General features: G+C 53.3%; 1 protein-coding gene across 1 annotated transcript in view; it reads left to right on the top strand.

Annotated features, from left to right (window-relative positions):
* Trip13 (thyroid hormone receptor interactor 13) overlaps positions 1 to 22,601 on the top strand; it is a 27,298-nt gene extending 4,697 nt beyond the window's left edge. Inside the window, exon 6 of the mRNA XM_077109539.1 lies at positions 22,510 to 22,601. Within this exon, the coding sequence (XP_076965654.1) occupies positions 22,510 to 22,601 (92 nt within the window). The remainder of the gene's footprint in view (positions 1 to 22,509) is intronic.
* The last annotated feature ends 69 nt before the right edge of the window (positions 22,602 to 22,670 follow it).

The following is a 22,670-nucleotide window of genomic DNA, read 5'->3' as shown; positions in this document are numbered from 1 at the left end:
AGACATGAATTGGTGTGAATCTACTTTGTATACAACCAGAGATAAGAAAAATTGTGTTCTATATGTGTGTAATAAGAATTGTAATGCATTCTGCTGTCACATATAAATAAAAAAAATCAGAGAAAAATATTGTGAGGAAAAACGCAGGTGGATTAAAAATAAATTTGAAAAATTAAAAAATGAAAAAAAAAAAAGAAACAGCTGTCTCCACCCTCATGCTGTGCCCACCTCCACGTGGTGGTGAAATAAAAAGAAAGCGTAGCTGACTCCTCCAGACCAAATGACAGAGAGGGAGAGAGGCCAGGGACATGTGGAAATGTGGGGGTCACTAGTACCCTTAAACAAAACAAATCAGTGGTGAAATGCATTAAGTGGAAGAAGGTAAATTCTATAGGTTTGTAAGATTCAACCCAGGAGAGAAAGGAGCCAAGCTATTCATGTGTCACAAACACAGATTTCAAAATATAAAATATAACTGGAGTTAAGCAACAAATCCACAACCACAGACTTCAGTTTGCCTGTCTCACACACCCACAATTGGTAAATTTAAAATATCCTTAAAATTTATTTAAGTAGATAATTGTCAATCTTAAAGTGTTAGATAGAAAGCCAGGACCCAGCAAAATGGAAGTGCACAATCTTGTTGAATCTTCAGGAAATTGAACAGTACCAATAAAGAAAGAAAGATGGGAAGGAAGGAGGAAGGGAGGGAGGGAAGGAGGGAAGGAGGGAAAAAGGGAGGGAGGGAAGGAAGGAGGGAGGGAGGAGGGAGGAAGAAGGGAGGGAGGAAGGAGGGAGGAAGAAGGGAGGGAGGAAGGAGGGAGGGAGGAAGGAGGGAGGAAGAAGGGAGGGAGGAAGGAGGGAGGATGAAGGGAAGGAGGGAGGGAAGGAGGGAGGGAAGGAGGGGGGAGAAGAAGGGAAGGAGGGGGGAGAAGGAGGGAAGGAGGGAGGGAGGGAAGGAGGGAGGGAGGGAAGGAGGGGGGAGAAGGAGGGAGGGAGGGAAGGAGGAGGGAGAAGGAGGGAAGGAGGGAGGAGGGAAGGAGGGGGGAGAAGGAGGGAAGGAGGGAGGGAGGGAAGAGGGAGGAAGAAGGGAGGGAGGAAGGAGGGAGGGAGGGAAGGAGGAGGGAGAAGGAGGGAAGGAGGGAGGGAGGGAAGGAGGGGGAGAAGGAGGGAAGGAGGGAGGGAGGGAAGAGGGAGGAAGAAGGGAGGTAGGAAGGAGGGAAGGAGGGGGAAAGGAGGGAGGGAGGGAAGGAGGGAGGGAGGAAGGAGGGAAGGAGGGGAGAAGGAGGGAGGGAGGAGGGAGGGAGGGAGGAAGGGGGAAGGAGGGGGAAAGGAGGGAGGGAGGAGGGAGGGAGGAAGGAGGGAAGGAGGAGGGAGAAGGAGGGAGGGAGGGAGGAGGGAGGGAGAAGGAGGGAAGGAGGGAGGGAGGGAAGGAGGGAGGGAGGAAGGAGGGAAGGAGGGGAGAAGGAGGGAGGGAGGAGGGAGGGAGGGAGGAAGGGGGAAGGAGGGAGAAGGAGGGAGGGAGGAGGGAGGGAGAGGAAGGAGGGAAGGAGGGAGGGAGGGAAGGAGGAGGGAGAAGGAGGGAAGGAGGGAGGGAGGGAAGAGGGAGGAAGAAGGGAGGGAGGAAGGAGGGAAGGAGGGGGAAGGAGGGAGGGAGGGAAGGAGGAGGGAGAAGGAGGAAGGAGGGGAGAAGGAGGGAGAAGGAGGGAAGGAGGGAGAAGGAGGGAAGGAGGGAGGGAGGGAAGGAGGGGGAGAAGGAGGGAAGGAGGGAGGGAGGGAAGAGGGAGGAAGAAGGGAGGGAGGAAGGAAGGAAGGAGGGGGAAAGGAGGGAGGGAGGGAAGGAGGGAGGGAGAAGGAGGGAAGGAGGGAGGGAGGGAAGGAGGAGGGAGAAGGAGGGAAGGAGGGAGGGAGGGAAGGAGGAGGGAGAAGGAGGGAAGGAGGGGAGAAGGAGGGAGAAGGAGGGAAGGAGGGAGGGAGGGAAGGAGGGGGAGAAGGAGGGAAGGAGGGAGGGAGGGAAGAGGGAGGAAGGAGGGAGGGAGGAAGGAGGGAAGGAGGGAGGGAGGGAAGGAGGAGGGAGAAGGAGGGAGGGAGGGAAGGAGGAGGGAGAAGGAGGGAAGGAGGGAGGGAGGGAAGGAGGAGGGAGAAGGAGGGAAGGAGGGAGGGAGGGAAGAGGGAGGAAGAAGGGAGGGAGGAAGGAGGGAAGGAGGGGAGAAGGAGGGAGGGAGGAGGGAGGGAGGGAGGAAGGGCGGAAGGAGGGGGAAAGGAGGGAGGGAGGAGGGAGGGAGGAAGGAGGGGAGGAGGGAGGGAGGGAAGGAGGAGGGAGAAGGAGGGAAGGAGGGAGGGAGGAAGGAGGGGGAGAAGGAGGGAAGGAGGGAGGAGGAAAGAGGGAGGAAGAAGGGAGGTAGGAAGGAGGGAAGGAGGGGGAAAGGAGGGAGGGAGGGAAGGAGGGAGGGAGGAAGGAGGGAAGGAGAGAGGAGGGAAGGAGGAGGGAGAAGGAGGGAGGGAGGGAAGAGGAGGGAGAAGGAGGAGAAGGAGGGAAGGAGGGAGGAGAGGAGAAGGAGGGAGGAAGGAGGGAAGGAGGGGAGAAGGAGGGAGGGAGGAGGGAGGGAGGGAGGAAGGAGGGAAGGAGGGAAGAAGGAGGGAGGGAGGAGGAGGGAAGAGGGAGGAAGAAGGGAGGAAGGAAGGAGGGAAGGAGGGGGAAAGGAGGGAGGGAGGGAAGGAGGGAGGGAGGAAGGAGGGAAGGAGGGGAGAAGGAGGGAGGGAGGAGGGAGGGAGGGAGGAAGGGGGGAAGGAGGGGGAAAGGAGGGAGGGAGGGAAGGAGGGAGGGAGGAAGGAGGAAGGAGGGGAGAAGGAGGGAGGGAGGAGGGAGGGAGGGAGGAAGGGGGGAAGGAGGGGGAAAGGAGGGAGGGAGGAGGGAGGGAGGGAAGGAGGGTTAGGGTTAGGGTTAGAGAAAGGAGGGAGGGAGGGAGGGAAGGAGGGAGGGAGGAGGGAGGGAGGGAAGGAGGGAGGGAGGAAGGAAGGAGGGAAGGAGGGGGAAAGGAGGGAGGGAGGAGGGAGGGAGGAAGGAAGGTTAGGGTTAGGGTTAGGGTTAGAGAAAGGAGGGAGGGAGGGAGGGAAGGAGGGGGAGAAGGAGGGAAGGAGGGAGGGAGGAGGGAGGGAAGGAAGGAAGGAGGGAGAGAAGGAGGGAGGCAGGGAGAGAGGAGGGAGGGAAAGAAAAACAGATACAGACATAACATTATCAGACCACAATAAAAACTAGAAAGCAAAATCTAAAAGGTTATTTGAATACCCAATAGCTAATGTGTTAACAGAAAAGTAAAATTAATACGTATACAGATTAGAAATCAGTGACGGTGAAAGCACAGTATTCAGTGACTTGCGCACACTTGGGACCAGGCCCAGCCACGACTGGGTCTGACGGTAACAGCGAATGATGGAGAACAAGTGCACCTCACAGGCTGGGAAGAGTGACAAGATGCAGGTGTAGGGAGACCTGCAGGGCGCCAGGCATGGGCAAAGGGGGGTCCCCAGAGAGGAAGATAAAATGCTTAAGAAATAACAGCTGATTTTTTTCAAAATTTGATGAGCACTATAAACCCCCAAATTTGTGATCCTCAATAAACCTCATGCACAATACACATAAAACCCAAACCAAGTGGCATCATAATCAAATGCTTAAAACCAAGAATAAAATATCAGTAGCAACCAGAGAAGAACTCTACCTTCAAGAATAAACCTCAGGGCTGGGGATGTGGCTCAAGCGGTAGTGCACTCGCCTGGCAGGTGTGTGGCCCAGGTTTCATCCTCAGCACCATATACAAACAAAGATATTGTGTCTGCCGAAAAAAACTGAAAAAAATATTTTAAAAAATTCATTCTCTCTTAAAAAATAAATAAATTAAAAAAAATAAACCTCAGCCCGAAGCAGCTTCCTCACTGTGGACGGAAGAGAACAGGCAAACCTTCCCAGCATTAAAAATCCCTCAGCCTCAGGTCTCACCCAGTAAAATGGTCATTCAAAACAAAGCTCAGATTCCGCAAGACAGTTGCAGCTGAGACTGCCCGCGCACAGCACAGTCCGCAGGAGGAAGGCCGCAGAGCCGGCCGGTGGACAGAGACATCCTCTGGAGCCCTTCATACAGGGAGGGCACCGTGGGACGGGGTGAGGTCAGGCAGCAGAGTACAAGGAGGGCTGCAAGCAGATCTGCACAGCGCCCGGGGGCAACAGCCGTGAGCTGGGGTGTGGCTGAGCCCCAAAAGCAGACTCTGAAGAACAGTCACAGCTATTGAGCCAGCAAAGAGAAAACACAGGTCATAGACCACACTCCACTGATCCCCAAGTCAGAAGAGAGCCGAGCCTGTGGGCTGACGGGCAGATGGAAGACAGCATGGCGGAGGAGCCAGACCTCTGTGGACGACCACCCTGAACAGCCCAGTGAGGGTAGAAGTGGTCAGCTCAGGGAGAGGCCAGACCCCAGCACATGAAAACAACAGTCCTTTTAGCTTGGCTCTAACTTGATAGAGGTGAGGGTCAGTTCCCCAAAGGGCACACCAACCCAAATGTAATGCAGGGCGCCCAGGTGCCAGCGTTGGGCTCCAGGACAGAAGCAGTTGAGATGGCGTGAACCCTAGCAGGACCAGTGGGCCCGCCAGATACCTGCAGTTCCTGCTCCAGCCATGCAGAGCCCCTGCCTTGACCAGGGAGGGCTTCTGCAGCACACGCCCATAGGCTGCAGCCACACACATTCCCTGTGCGCCCTGCGTGGCACTCACCCATGCCCGGCTTCCTGAAGCACACAGGACTGCATCCCCAGCAGGACAGCCAGGCTCACACAGGGCAGGGCAGCTGGGCCAGCCTGCTCCTGGGTATCCCACCTCCCTGCTGAGTGTGGGGCCCTTAGTGGGTAAGTAATGTGGCCACTGTCACAGGAGCGGGAGAGCAAGTGAGGGGTTGCTGAGCTCCTTCCTGCAGATAGCGGGCAGAGGGTCCTGAGTCTCCACCCTGACTGAAAACAGACCCCCAGCATTCAGTGCTCTCAGCTGGTGGGTGGGCAAGGAACGGCCGGGCCCCGTGCACTGCCTCCGTGGAGACGGAGGTCTGCGGGGCTTGGGCAGAGGAGGGGCCTCGTCTCCCACTTGGTAACAAGTGGCTCAGGCTGAAGGAGAGGCTCTGGGGGGGGGCCTGGGAGGAGGACCTCAGCGCCCGCAGGGGCCTCATGCTGCCTCCGCCCTGGTGTGTGCCATGAGGTGGACCCTACGGAGTGAAGCCCTGACGGTGGTCCCCAGGGTGGGCAGCAGGAGGGACGGGTGCCATCGGGGGTAGATAGGGAGGGCCAGCCCAGGGATTTAGGAGACGGGCTGGGACTTCCAGGAGGAGAGCCTGGAGGTCAAGTAGGATGGCCAGGAGCACTCCCCAGCTTGCACTGGGTCCCAGGAGGGCCACCTGGGACAGGCAGCCCAGCGGGGGAGGTCCTGGTGAGCTGTGCAGAGCAGCGCTGCCCTGGACCCAGGAGCTGTGTCCCAGCCTTCTGGCAAGGTCAGGTGGGAGGATGACTGTTGAGAGCCAGCGGAGTCTGTATGGCCCTGGCATTTTGCCAACAGTATTGATTGACAGGCGAGGCATTACTATCTGCCTCTGCCGCTACTTTTGAGTTCTCGCACTACTTTCGAGGTCTCGTGGGGATTTCTAGGGATTCCCCGGGAGTTCCCATTGGTTGGGGAAGTGCAGGAGGAGGGTTTTCCGGAGGAGATATTTCCTGCTGCGGGGTTCCTGGAGGAGCCGTGGCATTCGGGAGATTTCCCCAGGAGCGTGTGTGAGGTTTTTTCTTGCAGTTCAAAAATAAAGTTTGTTCCTGCTTCAGTGGCTCGTCATTTGTGCCCAGCCAGACTGTGGCAATTGGCGGCCTGTACGGGGAACGTCTGAAACTTCCGGGTAAGTGAAATTGCTTGCCCCTAAGGGAAGGCGAGAGAATGGGTGACCATTTTAAAAAACAATGTGTTCTTGTTTTGATTTGTTTTGTGTTTGTTTCAAGCTGCCTATCCCTAGAATTTTCTCAGGCAGACTGGGAAAAATGGTTGGCTCAAGGTTTGAAGTTGTTCGCCCCTGAGGAAGAGATAGAAATAGACCACAAATGCACATGTCAAGAAAATAGGAAAATTGATACAACGATCTTTTGTTCCGTTTTTGCTTCATTCTGTTTCGGTTTTGTTTTGTGTTATCTTATTGGGTTGCGTTATCTTTATAACAGATTAGAAATTAGTAAAAAACAAACTGAAAAAGTGTTAAGTAAATTGTTAGAGGTTCAGACCATGGAGAAAGACATTTTAGATCAAGCAAAAGAGAAGGTCTCTCAAGCTAGTCAGACAGAGGAAGAAAATTTAAAGGAAGAAAGCTTAGAGGAGAAACAGCTATTAGGGAAAAAGCTACAACAGGAGGCTGCTACTAACATCGTTCTATCACCAGAGGGCGTAATTCAACCAACAGCTCCACCTACGGAGACAGCTGAGTGGCCCTCAACCCCCGTAGTTGATAGATGGGATCCTGAGAAAGGACCTCAGAGATTAGCATGCCCTGTACTTGAGCAGGCAGGAGGGCAGCGAATTCACCATGCTTTAAATTTCAAAACAGTGAAGCAGTTAAAGGAGGCTGTAACAACCTATAGTCCTCAAGCACCCTTCACGGTAAGCATGGTCGAATCCATTACCAACTTGGACATGACGCCAGCAGTAGGGCTAGTTTGTGTAAATCTGTGCTAAATGGAGGACAATATTTGTTATGGAAGGTTGCCAATGAGGAATTTTGTAGGGAGACAGCTAGGTGAAATGCAGCAGCCGGTTACCCTCAAAGAAACCTAGATATGTTGTTAGGATAAGGACCTTATGAGGGTCAATGGCAACAAATTGAATATGATCCTGGCGTATATGCACAAATTGCTGTAGATGCAGTTAGGGCATGGAAAACTCTACAGGAGCATGGAGATTTACAAGGACAGTTATCTAAGGTAATACAAGGAACTAATGAACCTTACGCTGAATTTGTAGATAGGCTTATTCAAGCAGCTTCCAGAGTTTTTGGGGATACAGAACAAGCAATGCCATTTATAAAACAACTGGCTTACGACCAAGCAAATCGTTGGTGCAGAGGTGTCATTAGACCATTGAGACACGAAGATTTAAACACATATATTAAATTATGTAGAGACATTAATGAACAAGGACAAGTCTTGGCAGCAGTACAACAGGCTTTAGATGCTAGGCCAAAAACATGCTACAATTGTGAACAAACAGGACATTTTAAAAGGAGTTGCCCCATAAGAGGAGGGTTTAACAAAGCTAGGTATCAAAGGAATAGAATACCGGGTATTTGCCCACGATGCCGTAGAGGGAGACATTGGGCTAATGAATGCCGTTCTCAAACCACCATAGAGGGTACTCCGTTATCAAAAAATGGACAAGGACCAGGTGTTCACCCACAATATCGTAGAGAAAGGCATCGAGCTCCATTGCCAAAAAACAGACAGGGGGACCCAATGCTCCGGGGCCCATGACCACAAATGTACAGGGCACTGGAAGAACCCAGAAACACCATGGAGGAACCCAGCAACAGCATCAGGGTAGTGCCCAGGACACATTATCCATCAGATCTCTCATCAGATGAACCAGAGGGAGCGCAGGGTTGGACATCTGCGCCTCCGCCAGAGCAGTACTAACTCCAGAGATGGGAGTTCAAATCATTCCCACAGGGGTAAAAGGACCTCTTCCCCAAGGAACAGTAGGCTTATTGTTAGGACACAGTTCTTCTACTCTAAAAGGATTTATAATAAGTCCCGGGGTAATTGATCCCGATTATGAAGCTGAAATAAAAATTATAGCTAGTTCTCCAAAGGGTATATCAGTAATTTCACCAGGAGATAGAATAGCACAGTTACTAATAATACCAAGCCTACATGATAAATTTTCCAGTAGTAGTAAAGAAAGATGTTCCAGGGGATTAGGCTCCACAGGTGTAGATTGGGCTATGCTGTCTTTAAATTTAGATTCTCGCCCAATGCTAAAACTAAATATTCAAGGACATGAATTTAATGGGCTACTGGATACAGGTGCAGACCTTAGCATCATATCTTGTCAAGAATGGCCAAAACATTGGCCATTACAACAAGCCACTCAAACGCTTCGAGGCCTAGGAGTGGCAACTAATCCCCATAGAAGTGCAATGGTATTAGATTGGAAGGATCCTGAAGGATGTGAAGGAACTATACAGCCCTATGTATTGGATAATCTTCCTATAAATTCATGGGGATGAGATGTCCTAGATCAATTAGGTTTGACGTTAACAAGTAACATCAATCCAAATGTGCCCACTATTAGGGCTAAACAAGGTTTCAGGAAAGAAAAAAGATTAGGAGAACAAGGTATAGCAGCACCAATTCAAATAGATCAAGGAATAAATAGACATGTACTGGGTTTTCAGAAGGGGTCACTGAGGCAATAAAAATTACTTGGAAATCAGTAAGACCAGTATGGGTTCCTCAGTGGCCCCTGACTAAAGAAAAGATACAAGTAGCCCATGACCTGGTCAAACAACAATTAGCGGAGGGACATATACAACCTTCCGTATCTCCCTATAATACTCCCATTTTTGTCATCAAAAAGAAATCTGGTAAATGGAGATTATTGAAAGATTTAAGAGCCATTAATAATGAGATGGTTATTATGGGACCTGCTCAATCAGGGATTCCTCAATTGTCTGCTTTGCCAAAAACCTGGTACGTTTTAGCTATAGATATTAAAGATTGTTTTTTTCAATTCCAATTCATCCTGAGGATAGTCCATGTTTTGCATTTACTATCCCTGCACTGAATCATGAAGGTCCTGATCAGAGATATGAATGGAAAGTACTCCCTCAAGGGATGGCTAACAGTCCAACTATGTGTCAAAGTTATGTTAACAAAGCAATCCAGCCACTTAGAAATCAAAATCCTGGACTACAAATATTTCACTATATGGATGATGTATTGTTAGCACACAAAGCTAAAAACACATTGCTAGAATGTTATGCCACAATTACAAACTTATTAAAAAATTATAATCTAGAGATAGCAATAGATAAAGTACAATTAAATTTTCCAATTAATTATTTAGGAGTTCTATTATCCTCAACCATGGTCTGTCCACCAAAAATTCAAATACGAGTAGATCAACTCAAATCACTTAACGACTTTCAAAAGTTATTAGGAGACATAAATTGGATAAGGCCTTATCTAGGCATACCAACAGGAGAGTTGGGACCTTTATTTGATATCCTAAAAGGTCCATCAGATCCAAATTCACCCCGCATGTTAACGCCTGAAGCAAGAAAGGCATTAAAAATCATTGAAACATTTATGGAAAATATGCATTTGGATAGAACTGATATAACTTTGCCTTTATTATTTATTGTAATACCAACAAAAAATATTCCTATATTTTGGCAAGAAGGTCCATTATTGTGGATACATTTATCTTATTCTCCTAACACTATTCTTACTAGGTATCCTGAGGCTATAGGACAATTAATACTCAAAGGAATAAAAGCAGCTAAGGGAGTATTTGGAATTTCTCCCAATAAAATTATTACTCCATATACTATGGATCAAATTGATGAGTTAGCTAATGAGTTAAATACTTGGGCAATAATCATGTGCAAATCTAATGTTTCATTTGATAACCACTTACCATCTAATCCTTTGTTGTCTTTTTGGTCTTTGCATCCTGTAGTTTTTCCAAAAATGACAAGAAAAACCCCTATCATGAATGCTCCAAATGTATTCACTGATGGGTCAAATAATGGTACAGCAGCAGTAGTTACCCCTGATCAAACTTTTACATTTTTAGTGCCCAAACAATCAGCTCAAAAGGTAGAGCTTAACGCAGTTTTACAAGCTTTTGTGATGTTTAAAGATTCTGTATTTAATTTATTTTCTGATAGTCAGTATATAGTTAATGCTATATTATCCCTTGAAGATGCTGGTAGGATTTCCCCTTCCTCTACTGTTTTCTGTTTGTTTTCCACTATACAAAGTCTAATATGGGACAGAAAAGATCCATTCTTTATAGGACATATTAGGGCACATACAGGATTGCCTGGAGCCCTTAGTTTGGGCAATGATTTAGCAGATAAAACTACACATGACATACATATTTTCTGTACACTAGAAGAAGCTACAAATTTTCATAAAAGGTTCCATGTCAATGCTAATACTTTACAAAAGTGTTTTAAAATAACTAAGGAACAAGCTAGACAAATAATAAAACAATGTCAAAATTGTGTGACCTTTTTACCACAAGTTAATCTTGGAGTCAATCCTAGAGGACTGATACCTAACCATATTTGGCAGATGGACGTCACACACTTGCCAGAATTTGGAAAATTAAAATATTTGCATGTTACAGTTGATACTTCTTCCGGATTTTTGATGGGCTCCCTTCATGCTGGAGAAAAAACTAAAGATGTTATAGCTCATTGCTTACAAAATTTTGCCACTGTGGGCGTTCCAAAACAGTTAAAAACAGATAATGGTCCTGGCTATACCTCTACCTCTTTTAAACAATTTTGCTCATCATTTGGCATTACTCATATAACAGGAATCCCATACAATCCACAGGGACAAGGCATAGTTGAAAGAGCTCATCAAACTATTAAAATGTACTTATTAAAGCAAAAAGAAGGAATTGGGAAGGGGTATATATTCCCCAAAGATAAACTTAAAATAACCCTCTTTACTCTAAACTTTTTAAATTTGGATTCATCAGGGCTTAGTGCTGCGGAAAGACATATGTGTCCAAAAAATGTACATAAGCCTAAGGTGCTTTGGAAGGATATTCTAACAGGACAATGGAAAGGTCCTGACCCAGTGATTGTCTGGAGTCGGGGGTCTGTTTGTGTGTTTCCACAGGGAGAACAACAGCCGATTTGGATTCCAGAGAAACTAACCAAAGTGAATTCTACGGACGGAAAAAAAAAAAAAAAAAGGTGATTTGACTCAAATGCATAACAGCTGATATCCAGAGCTCCAGTTTGGCTATTCTTACATCTGCGACTGTGATTAACCAGGATGTTCTTTTCAATATTTATTTTATTATTGCCTTTTTCCCACAGCATAAAGTTCTATTTTATTTTTGAGCTCATACAGACCTAGGTTAATGTTTTTCTGATCAGTTTTATTTTTTGACTGTGGAGTTTTTAAACATTGCAATGGAGATTTCACCTAGGTAAAGCTACAAGGCCTTTACTATTGTCTTATGTGTTGTATGTTATGTGTGTACACTTCTGTTTTGTGTTGTATGTCTGTATGTGCGTATGTCCATAGATCATATATGAGGAGTGCTCATGAATAAATGGATATGAATTTTTTTTATTCACGTGATTTTAATGGTTTAATTTAAATTGGGTAAACAGCTGTTGAAAATTGTTTTAATATGTAAACAAATAAGGAGGTTAATAGATCTGTTTGTTTACTTTCACCTTGCCTTTTCATTATATTTAATAATTCTGTTCAGGATAATGTAAATTGTTCAAAAAATTGTTTTCTTAGTGCCTGTTGGAATGTTACATAATTTTTTTCTTAGCATCATTGCCAGAATTCCTATCTTCATTCCCAGTGCCGGTGAAGACAAAGATAAAACCAAACTACAGCTTCCTCGATAGTTATCACAACAAACTGTATAAACTGATGCATTAATGAATAATAACTCAACAAGTAATGCTCAATCAAGGAGTCGATTTACTTTGGGAGGAAATGGACATATTGACAGATTCCTCTGCTTTGAACTGCTTGCAGAACTTGCCTGGACTATGTATCACTTGTATGCATTGTGAACTATCTGTTGGTGCAGCGAATTGTGGTAGTGCTGGCCTATCTTTGCTGATGGTGTCACCGGTGGTACAATTTTTCAAAGGAGCCGTCAATTGGCTTAGTGTTGTGGCATTTTGCATCCTCCTCCCTTCTACTAGTGATGGTCTAAAATTTGGGGGCCAACAGAGGTGAGGCAAAGAACCTCACCCCCCACTGGTGCAAAGGCCTATCCACAAGTATGGCTGTATGCTGGACCAGTAGTCAGTGACGGGTATGATCCAATCGCAGTGGTACCAACCTAAGACAGGAGGCTGACGCCTAGAGGTCAGCTCATCCAATGACGGGTAAGGACCATATGTTGAATTGGACTACCTAACAGGCACAGTCCCTAAGCCATATTACTTGTTGTTTAATTAAACAGAAGGGGGGAGATGTTGAGAGCCAGCGGAGTCTGTATGGCCCCTGGCATTTTGCCAATAGTATTGATTGATAGGCGAGGCATTACTATCCGCCTCTGCCGCTACTTTTGAGTTCTCGCACTACTTTCGAGGTCTCGTGGAGATTTCCAGGGATTCCCCGGGAGTTCCCATTGGTTGGGGAAGTGCAGGACGAGGGGTTTCCGGAGGAGATATTTCCGGCTGCGGGGTTCCTGGAGGAGCCACGTGGCATTCGGGAGATTTCCCCAGGAGCGTGTGTGAGGTTTTTCTTGCAATTCAAAAATAAAGTTTGTTCCTGCTTCAGTGGCTCGTGATTTGTGCCCAGCCAGACTGCGGAAGTTGACTGATGGCCAAACGTATCCACACTGGGGAGCCGGGCAGCACAGACCACCAGAGCCCCTCAAAAGGACACATGCAGGGAAGTTGGTCGCCCCAGCCCAAGAGTGATTAGGGAGCTCTTCCCACAGCCTAGCCTCATGCCCAGGGCCTCCTGCCCAGGAGAGGCCAGCCCCTCCCTGCTCAGGCTCAAAGCCACTGTCCTGGTGCCTGGGCCTGGCCGGCCCATGCCTGATGCAGCAGTGGTCCACAGGGCCCCTCTGTAAGGCCGCGGAGTCCTCTGTGGCTTCAGAACAGAACCCCACACCTCTCAGCTGCCTCGTTGCCGGGCACTGCATGTCCCTGAGTCCCAACTCAAGTGACGTGTGTCGCCTGGCCCATGACCTGGGCCAGGTAGGGAGGGCTCTGGATAGGGAGGGAGACCACTGCGGCCCTTCCTTCCCAGGCCTCCCTTGGGGCCAGTGCCTGCCCCGCCTCACAGGTGTGGTCAGGTCGGCCCTCAGTGGGAGGCGGGCACTCTGCCTCCAGGTGCCAGGCCCATCCTGGCATCTGCTGGCTACAGCCACCTCCCTCCATCCTTAAAATCCACCCTTTGGCTGCAGACGGCCTCAATTATGCCCATTACCAGGATAAAAGGAGAGGAACCGCCCGCATCTCAAGACTGGATGGCCTGTTCAGTTGGGCAAGGGCCCCCGTGTGCCTGGTGACACAGGTGCAGAGCAGGCAGACCAGGCCTTGTCTGGCCCTGCAGGCAGCCAGTCTGGGGAAGCAGCCGAGCCTCTCCCTCCCCCCGGCCTCCAGGCCCTCCCCATGGAGCTGCCAAGCCTCAGGCAGCCTCAAGAGACGTCCCTAACTGTTGAGAGCCACAGCCGAAGGGGCCCCAGCAAACTTCCAGCTGATTGGTTCACCGTGGCCCCAGCAAACTTCCAGCTGCCAGCTGATTGGCTCCTCTGCGGTGATGCTCATTGGGCTGTTTCCCTGCCCTTTCAGACCACGGAGCTGCTCATTGGGGGATTCTTTTGGCTCCGCCCACACGACCCAGCCAATCGGCCTCAAGAGAGGAGGAGTGGGGGTTGAGAGGCTCGTGGGAAGCCGGTGGTGGCCGTTGGGCTCTGAGGGAATTCCTGAGGAGCTGGTGTGGTGCGGCCTGTGTGTGGCTCGTGAATTGTGCCCAGCCAGACTGGGGCACCTAACACAAGAGCCCCCTGCCCTGACCCCAGGTCAGGTTTTGCAATATTTACTCAGGTCATGCAGGGCCTGGACCTTAAGGGCCTAGGGTGTTGGACAGCCCGTGACCAGGTGGTCTTCTAGCCAAAGGGTGGCGAAGGGGGTGAGAGAAATCCACGCAGCTGAGGCTTCTCACCTTGGATGGCTCGTCTGGCCCAGTAGAGAAATGGCCTAAGCCCTTCCAGGGGACAAAGCTCCTCTGAGAACAAACACCACTAAATAAATAAGAAAATGCAGTTTTTTACTACCTAGAAACATAGTAGAAAGTTCTATGAATCAAACTAACGACAAATCTAAGAAGGTGAATGTCTGCAGCTAAATGAGAGAAAAAGCATAGCCTTCATATGTGAAAAGCACACTCCAATCAATAAACAATGCCTCAGTAGAAAGTGAGATGCAATCGTGGACCTTGAGTTCGGATGCCAGCCTTGCCCACAGTCAAAGACAGAACCCTGGCAGTAACGAGGATGCCTTGCCAGCCTAGCAGGAGCATCCACAGGCAGTGGGGCTCTGTGGTCCAGGAGTGAAAGCAGTTCCCCTGGCCAGGGAAGCTTCAGGGGGCAGCTGGGGGAGGAAGCCAGCCTGGGAGACGGCGTGGTTCATACTCTCTGCAGGGAACAGCCCAGAGGAAGCTACTGGTGTCCTGCCCTGGAGCCTCAGGGAGGGAAGCCAAGCTGTTTCAAAGACTGTCCCTGTGTGAGGAAGTGGTCTTGAAATGGTCAGCAAAACAGGGAGCCAGGACATGGCGGGGGGTTTGCCTGGGGAGGGTCCTGGTGGTTGTCCTCTTGATATTATTCTCCTTTTTCCTAAATTTCCTATAACCATTGTGCAGAACTGTCAAAATAAGAAAAGATGATAAACGTTGTATTCACAAAACTACAGCCAGGAGAGAGCATCCCTGAGAAATGCGTGTGGGTGTGGGCAGCCCAAGGGAAGGGCGCGTCATTGCCTTGCCGGCTGGGGTGGCTCCCCTGGGGGGCCGGGTCGCGGCTCAGCCGTCCCGTCACACCTTCCACTCCACAGGGTCAGCACAAGACAGCCGGCACTTGGTCAGTGGAGTCGTCCCACTCGTCCAGTGGCAAGAACCTCGGGGGACGCTCTGGCCTCTAGGACGTCACCCTCGCCATTTCCTGGAGATATTTCTGTGCCTTATTTATTTATTTATTTGTTATTTGGCCAGATTCCGATGACTTTGGCAGGTCTCACTGTGTTGTGAGAACCAGGATCGGTGATGGAGACAGAGAAGCAGGCGGCCAGGTGTGTGCCCAGGACCCGTCCCCTCCACACCCTTGGCGTACCTGCGCCAGGCCCTCGTGGGTGGCTGGAGACACTGTCCAGCCCCTGGGCACAGGACACTAGTTCCACTCCTCCTGGGCCCACGTTCCGGGCTCTGGGACTGAGGCAGGTGGGAAGGACGCCGCTCCTGGGCAGGGCCGAGCGGGCTCAGGCAGGGGCCCTGCCCACTCAGGAGCCTCTCAGAGGGGCTACAGGGCCGCGGACACCTCATAAGTGCTGTCCCCTCTCCAGTCACGGGGTCGTCTCACTTCCCCACGGCTGGGCCTGCCCAAGGGTGCTGCTCCCCGGGGGTGATCGGTGAACCTGCTGTGGGGCTGACCTGTCCCCAGCCTGAGATGCAGACCTGCGCCTTCAGAGATCTCCGGAGACTCCTGCAGGGAACTCGAGGCCAGCGCCCCGTGTGGACGGTCTTCCTCAGCTCGTGGCCAGGCCTCCCCACACAGTGCTGTGGGCGTCCATGCACTAGTCCAGCCGCCCAGACAGGCCCACGGCTGCTCAGCAGGGAACCCCAGAATCCCGCAGCAGGACCAGGGGGACTGCTCTGTGTCCACTGGCAAGAGGACACTGGACAGACAGCAGGGTTGGGACGGGCTCCCAGGATCGGGACCACTTCCCCTCTGGCCACTCGCCTCCTTCCTGCCCCTCGTGCCCTGACCACCTCCCTGTGCCCAGTGCCTCCTCCCAGGCATGGTCTGTCTCTAGCTGTCGGCCTGATGTCCAGAGCACGCGGGCTGAGCCACTGGCTGCTGGAGACAGGAAGGGCAGGAGGACGTCGGTGCCCTGGCAGCCTTCCCACCCAAGCGTATGGCCCACAGCAACCCACCACGTCCAGCATTCTCCGTTCAACCACTCTGGGCACTTCTGAGTGTTTTCATGAGTGACCAAGCACTTCCTGTTGTTCCCAAACTGTGAATGTTCATCTCAGCCCTACCATTCCACCCTGAGACCCTCCTCAGGGAGCCTGGAGGCCTGTGAGCGGTGGGGCAAGCCTGGTGTCCCAAAGGACAGGCTCTGGGCTGAGGTGGAGAAGAAAGGCCAGAGACATCGGCTCACACCCAGCAGGGCCCAGGTGTGGAGAGAGGCCACCCTCTGGCCTGCCTCCCCTGGCTACTCCCACACCTACCCAGCCTCTCCCAGGGGTGTGGGAGGGAGAAGTGGCCCGCAGTCCTCCAACCAGCCCGGAGGCCCCTCCCGGAGGCTCAAGCTGGCGGCCTCCGTCCCTGCAGGAGGCTGGGGGGTGGGAGGCCTGCCCTCCAGGTGTACGAGTCCAGCCAGGCCCGGCAGGAGGTATGTGCTGGCCCTGCAGGCGATGGTGGGCCTCCAGTGGGTGCGTGGGGTTCCCTTGGCTGAACTGGACTAACGCCTCACACCACCTCAGCACACACTTGTCCTGCAGGCCCTCAGCCCAGGCGGGGCTGCAGCAGCCCCCAGCATGCACCCTCTGTGGCCTGGTCCCAAGACCTCAGGGCTGCTCAAACAGCACCCACGGGATGCACTCCGTAGGCCTGAGGGGCCGATCAATGTGCTCCTGCCACTCCTCTCCCCAGGGCCTTTGGGTTTCTGGGCTCCCTGCAGGCTCCCTGCAGGCTCCTGCAAGCTCTCTGCAGGACTAAGGGGTGTTTTCTGGAGGCCTGGGTGACAAAGATGCCAGGGAAAGGGAGGCCCCTCCCTGAAGTCCAGTGCCTGTCATGGCTGCGGGTGGAAGGCTCCTGAGCACCTGCTGATCATGTGCTCATGGGCAGAGCCCACAGCACCCCTCCCTGGGGCCTGGGGGTATTCTTCCTGGGGCCCTGGAGGAGGAGTTGGGCTATGGATGCAGACCCCACCAGAGCCATGTCCTCCACCCCAAAGACAGACGACTTCACCAGCCCACAGGCAGCCAGAGCAGCTTGCCGACACAGCCACGGGACTCTTAGTGGTGACAACAGCCAGACTCACTGCCACCTTGGAACCAGGGACTCCTCATGATGGTGCAGACAGGCAGCTCAGGGGTCCCTTGGAGCTGAGAAGGTGGCCTCTGTCTAGGCAGACATGGAGCACCCTGGCCAGGGCAGAAGGAAGGGCAGGGCCCCAGCAGGTGTAGACCAGGTCCATGAAAAGCATCAGGAGGACCACAGGGAACTGGCAGTGGGGGAACACCTTCCTGAGCAGGCTGGACACGTGTCCAGGCAGCAAAAACTGTCCACAGAGATAAGGGAGGAGGCCACAGGCAAAGCTCCCTCCTATCTACAGCCTGCCTCCTTCTCCAAGGCCCACGCTTTCCCGGCCTTGCGTTCTGTCCTGCAGCCAGGGGCCTGGGATTGGACACTGCTTCTCTCTGGGTTCCCTGGCCCCTGGGCCTGGACACAGGCCCAGCTGCTCCCTCCACTCTGGCCTCCTGCCTTCACTGCCCACTGGAAGCTCTCAGTAGAGCAACCGGAGCTGACCTGTGGGGAGTGTCTGGGACACGGCTGTGGAGCTGACCACTGGCAGGGTCATGGGAAGCATGCCACTGGGGACAGCAGGACCAGGACCAATTGTGAGGAGCCCAGCTAGCTGTGGACACAGCACGAAGACACCTGGGGACACCATTTTGGGGGAGTGCTTTCCCTCCTGGTGCCCAGACACGTCTGTGGGGTCCCTGCCGATGCCGAAGGCCGCACCTCCCTGCCAGGCACACAGCTTGGTCCCTTGAGGAGGGCACGATACGCGGTGCACGTGTGTCCGAGGACTCCCGGTCAGGATGGTGGTCGGGAAGGATACCCACTTCTGAGGGCCTGGTGGCCTGGTGACCACCATGAGTGCCGGGGTGGGCCCTGTGCTTCAGACCCACTCTCAGTCACCCTTGAAAGGCGAGACTCCTGCGCTGTCCAGGCTGAGGGCTCTGTGCAGGCCACTGGAGGGACCTCCAGAGCGCTGGCGTGCTGGTTGGAAGGGAAGGCGGGTGGGAGCCGGCAGCCAGCACTTCCTGCACCACCACCATTGGGCCAGACCGCCGGGGTCCAGGGAGAGACCTGCAGAGAGCAGGGGGCTCCAGGAAGGGTGGTGGGCAATGGCGGTCATCTTATGTACTTGTGAGCACAATGATCCCTTCCCCAAATGGCAAGCACCCGCCCAGGTGAAGGCGAACACCCTCAGAACCACAGTCATGCATGGAAGGGGACAGGCAAGACTGACCAGGCAGGTTTTCTCAGGCCCTGCGGTCTGTCCGGAGCAAGACCCCGGGCTCATAAAGAGGCCATGTGCAGTGATGCCAGTCACACTGGCCACGGGCGAGCAGGCACCAGCATTTCTTGTACTTTCGGAACACAGTGAAGGAGAGAGGAGCAAGCCCTGCAGACTGCAGACAGCTGCCCCAGGAAGGCTGCACTGTGCAGGACCCTCCAGATCCCCAGAAACCTCCGGCAGCCGGATGCCAGGTGAGTGGAAGCTAGATCCAGACTGAGGGGGCGTTGAGGATGGTGCCTCCGAGGCCCAGCCTGGCGGCTCTGGCGGGCACAAATGAAGTCAGTTGTGTGCATGCATACACACACACACACATGCACACACACGCACACACGGCCACCTCCACTTCCTTCTCCCCCTTTGGCCTTGAGGTCAGTGACCAGGTGGAGGTGTCCAGTGGCTGCCCCAGTCTGATGGTCAGGATGGAGGTGGACGATGGTGTCAGAGAGACTTCCACACACAGGGAAGGCTGCGTATGGCCCTGGCTGGAGGATGGAGTTGGTCAGGCCGTGGTGGAGTCCAGGGCCAGCCCACAGGGAGGCCCTGTTGTCTCCAGGAGCAAACTGTGCTGGGAGGTGTCTTCAGCCTGGGGTCACTTTTGGACAATGTGGACATTGCTGTTCGCAGTCCACACTGTAAGCTGGCCAATGCCTGCCATGCTGCAGACCTCCCTGCACCTCTGAAGGCGGGAGGACAACGGTGACAGCACCACCTGGTGACGACCACAGAAGCAGGTGGCACTGCTGAGCAGCCATGTGTACCATCCGTGTGAGAACAGGTGTGCCTCCCTGCAAGGCCAGCTCGACCACCTGCAGGCCCGGGTGACAGAACAGAGTCCAGGTGCTGCCGGGGGCCCACTGCCCTCCAGGGTCCCACATCACACCAGGGAACTGGCACTGGCGGGCACCGTGGCTTCAGCCTGGACACAGAGGTGGACACACAGCAGCCCCTCATCCTACAGATGAGGGTGCCACCCTGACCACTGTGGACAGATAGATGGACAGAGGCTGTGAGTGTGCTTTGACCAGCTGCTGCCAGGCATGGCCCCCACAACCCTCCCTGAGTGCTGAGTGTGGATCCACCCGCCTCGTGGAGGTGAGCAGCAGCGTGTGCCTTGCACCCAGAGCAGACAAGGGACTTCTGCAGCCCAACAAGGAGACAGACACTACATCTGAACACATGTCTCCAAGGAGACGCCAAGGGATGCCACATTGCCCCGGCACGGGGGACCGGGGACACGTGGGGCAGAGCCAGTAGGTACACCTCCCACCCAGGAGGTGCTAGAGTCTCACGTTGTGGACGGGTGTGAAACAATGCAGGGTTGTGGAAAGCTGCGTAGCTGTGAGTGGAAACAGCTCCATGTGCAGCATGTCTGTGTGCACCTGAGGATCCAGGGCAGGTCCACACCATGCTGGGCAGGCATTCACAGCACCTTGGTCACTCTAGCCACGGTGCAGAAACAGCCCAGCATCCATCAGTGGGCAAGTAAGCAAGTCATGGACCGGCATTCCCCCAAACAAAGCAGGAAGTACTGTTAGCACGCTGGCACAGGCCCCCTGAACACACGCTGTAGGAGAGAAGCTGCCTCACAAGGGTGCACTGCAGGGTGGGCCCCCCCCCACAGGGAAGCCCCACAGAGACAGAAAGGGGTTGGGGGCTGCAGTGGGCTGGGTGGCCGTGGGAGTGCTGGCCAAAGGGCAGGGAGTTACTCTCTGGGGCGATCACGACTTCGAGGACATCCCACGAGGACAGAGCTGAAGCCATGGGGTGGGCGAGTGGTGGGTATGTGAATTATCTCTCAACAAAGCTGCCAAGGAATAAATGAACCATCATGGCCTGGAAACTGAAGCCAGATTTACAGATAGTAGTTAGTGCAGTTAGGTAAATCGGGGCTAATATCGAGTAAGATAAAGAAAATGGAGGACATATAGAGAACAGAGTCCAGGGAACCAGAGCAGCACTGGAGCCCATCCTAAGGAACTGTTAATGAAACAGGCCCGGCAAGCAGGGAGGTGCTGATCAACCGCCCCAGGCCCTTCCTGCCCAGATGACTCCTCCAGCCCACCTGTCCCCCACCTTTTGGGCCTTCCCACCTGCATTCCATCACTGCAGGATAACGGGGGACAAGGGCAGGAGTGTGGGAAAGCTGAACCTTAGCTATAAAAAAGGGAAGACCTGGCCCTTCCACGGATTCCGTCTTTCCGCCTTTCCGGTCCCCTTCTTCCTCCGGGGAGAAGTCTTCTCTGCTGTCCTTTAGTAAACCTTCCACTGTCCACTCTCCACTGGCCTCGGCGTGCTTTTCGGTGTTATGCTTCAGCATTCAGGGAAGCAAGCACTCGTCATTGGTAAACAGTGGTAATAGGGACACATGGGGAGTGTCTGCTCTTTGGGTCTGCATTTGCCCAGCTCAGCACCACAAGGTGGCCAGGCCAGACCACCCCTCCTGCCCTCCAGGATACTTGCCCAGTGCATCCAGGCCCCGGGCCTCTACACTTAATGAAGACCAGAGCCTCAGCCCGCAGAAGGAATAAGGCAATGGCCCCTTCCCCAGTACACCAGGCCGATGACCCCAGAGGGCCACGTAGGTGGGCAGAAGTCCTGTGGGATGTCTTTATGGGGTCCCTCACCTGTCTCCTGTGGGCGCTGGGCAGTGGATAAGACAGCACACCCAGAGGGTCTCTCCACTCCCATTCTGCATAACACACAATATTGTTATTGTCACAGCACGTTAGCAGGACACCTGGAGCCATAGATGACTGGCTATCACCTTCTAACTGGGAAGTCAAAATTCATGCGGGTTGGTGGGATGGGAAGGAGGGGGGCCTGGAGGGCTAACTCTGGCCTTGGGTCTGGGTCTGTGTGGAGGGTGCACTGAGCCTGGGCAGGGGCAGGGGCAGCTGGGCTGTGGCTGGGTGCAGGCTTCTGCCCTGAAGTCATCATGGTGCAGAGTGGCTGGGTCTTCCAGGATGTCCCATCCCTGGGATCTCAGAAGGGGTGGTGGGAACAGCTTGCAGGCTGGGCTGCCCAAAGTCTCGTCCTCACACCACCTGGCATTCAGCTCAGCTCCCAGCAGATGCCTGGCCAGTGCTGGTGTTTGCTGGGATTGGGGGCAAGTTTCCGTTCCAAACTCAGCTGTGCTTCTGGGAGATTCTGAGGTGTTCCAGGACTCCATAATGGGGAGATGGTAGCACCTGTCCCAAGATGACCTGAGAACTGGGCAAGACGGTTGAGGTGAAACACCCTGCTGGACGCTAGCTCCTTCCACCCAAGTTGTCTTGGGCAGAAGGTAAGGAGAGGCCATGGGAGCTCTTTTGAGAGCCAGGGGCAGCTCTGAAGGGAACAGAGGGGCAGTGGGAACAGGGTAGAACAGAGGAGGCCTGGTAGGGCTTCAGCCACCAGCCTCCAGGGCTAGAAGCCAGCAGGGGTGGATGTTGGGGTCAGCAACAGGGGCTGGACACTGGGGAGCAGCAACAGTTTGTAGGGAAATGCTGTTTCTATTCTCAAAATCCCAGTGAGAGACAGCGTGTCCACAGGAGAGGAGCTCCAGGGATGGAGGAGGTTTGGGGCGATCACAGGAGAAGTGTTGGAAGAAGCAAGCTGGGTCCAAGGTGAGAAAGGTGGCTTCTCTGAAGGTGGACAGGGAAGGAAGCAAGTGTGGGTGGCACCCAGCAAGTGAGGGCAGCAGAAGAGGAGGCAGACAGCAGGTAGCTGGACCCGCCACTGAGGGAGGGGGCCACCAGGAGCAGAACAGGAGAGACAAGGACCCAGTCCCCCAAGGCCCAAGGTCTGAGGGAGGGGTACAGGGCTTATCCAAGCTGAAGGTCAGAAGTGATCTTTCATCAAGTGGGCAGAAAGAGGCCTGATCGTGGGGAAGAAGGGAGAGCGGGTCACACCAGCCAGGCTGGGGTGGACTTTGGTCCTTCTCACCCTCTCCTCCAGGTACCTCTTCTTCCCCACAGATGTCCTGCCAGCCATGGGAGGCAAGCAGGGTCCCTGTAGACTAGAGTCCCCAGGATCCTCCCTTCCAACAGAGGGGTCAGGCTCCCAGACTGGAGATGGCCTGGTGAAGGGTCCCCTGGCAGCCAGAATGGCGGGGTCAACTGCAGCCCCTGAGTGCCCTGGCAGTCTACTGTGCGGTCCTTGTCACCGCCAGGCTCTGGGTCCCGCCTCCCCAGTTGGCAGCATTGGGCTGCGATGCGCCTGGGCTGCGGGCTATGGGGGTCCCGGGGCTGGGGGCGGGCGGGTGCGCTGCGGGGCCCGCGGTTAAAGCTCGGGCGCGGGCGCGCGCGCTCAGAGGGAGCCGGGCCACCGCGGGCGCCGCTGTCGTCTGTTGCCG

Source organism: Callospermophilus lateralis, chromosome 5 (genome assembly GCF_048772815.1).
Source record: "Callospermophilus lateralis isolate mCalLat2 chromosome 5, mCalLat2.hap1, whole genome shotgun sequence".
NCBI lineage: Eukaryota > Metazoa > Chordata > Mammalia > Rodentia > Sciuridae > Callospermophilus > Callospermophilus lateralis.
This window is presented reverse-complemented; position numbering and strand designations above follow the sequence as displayed.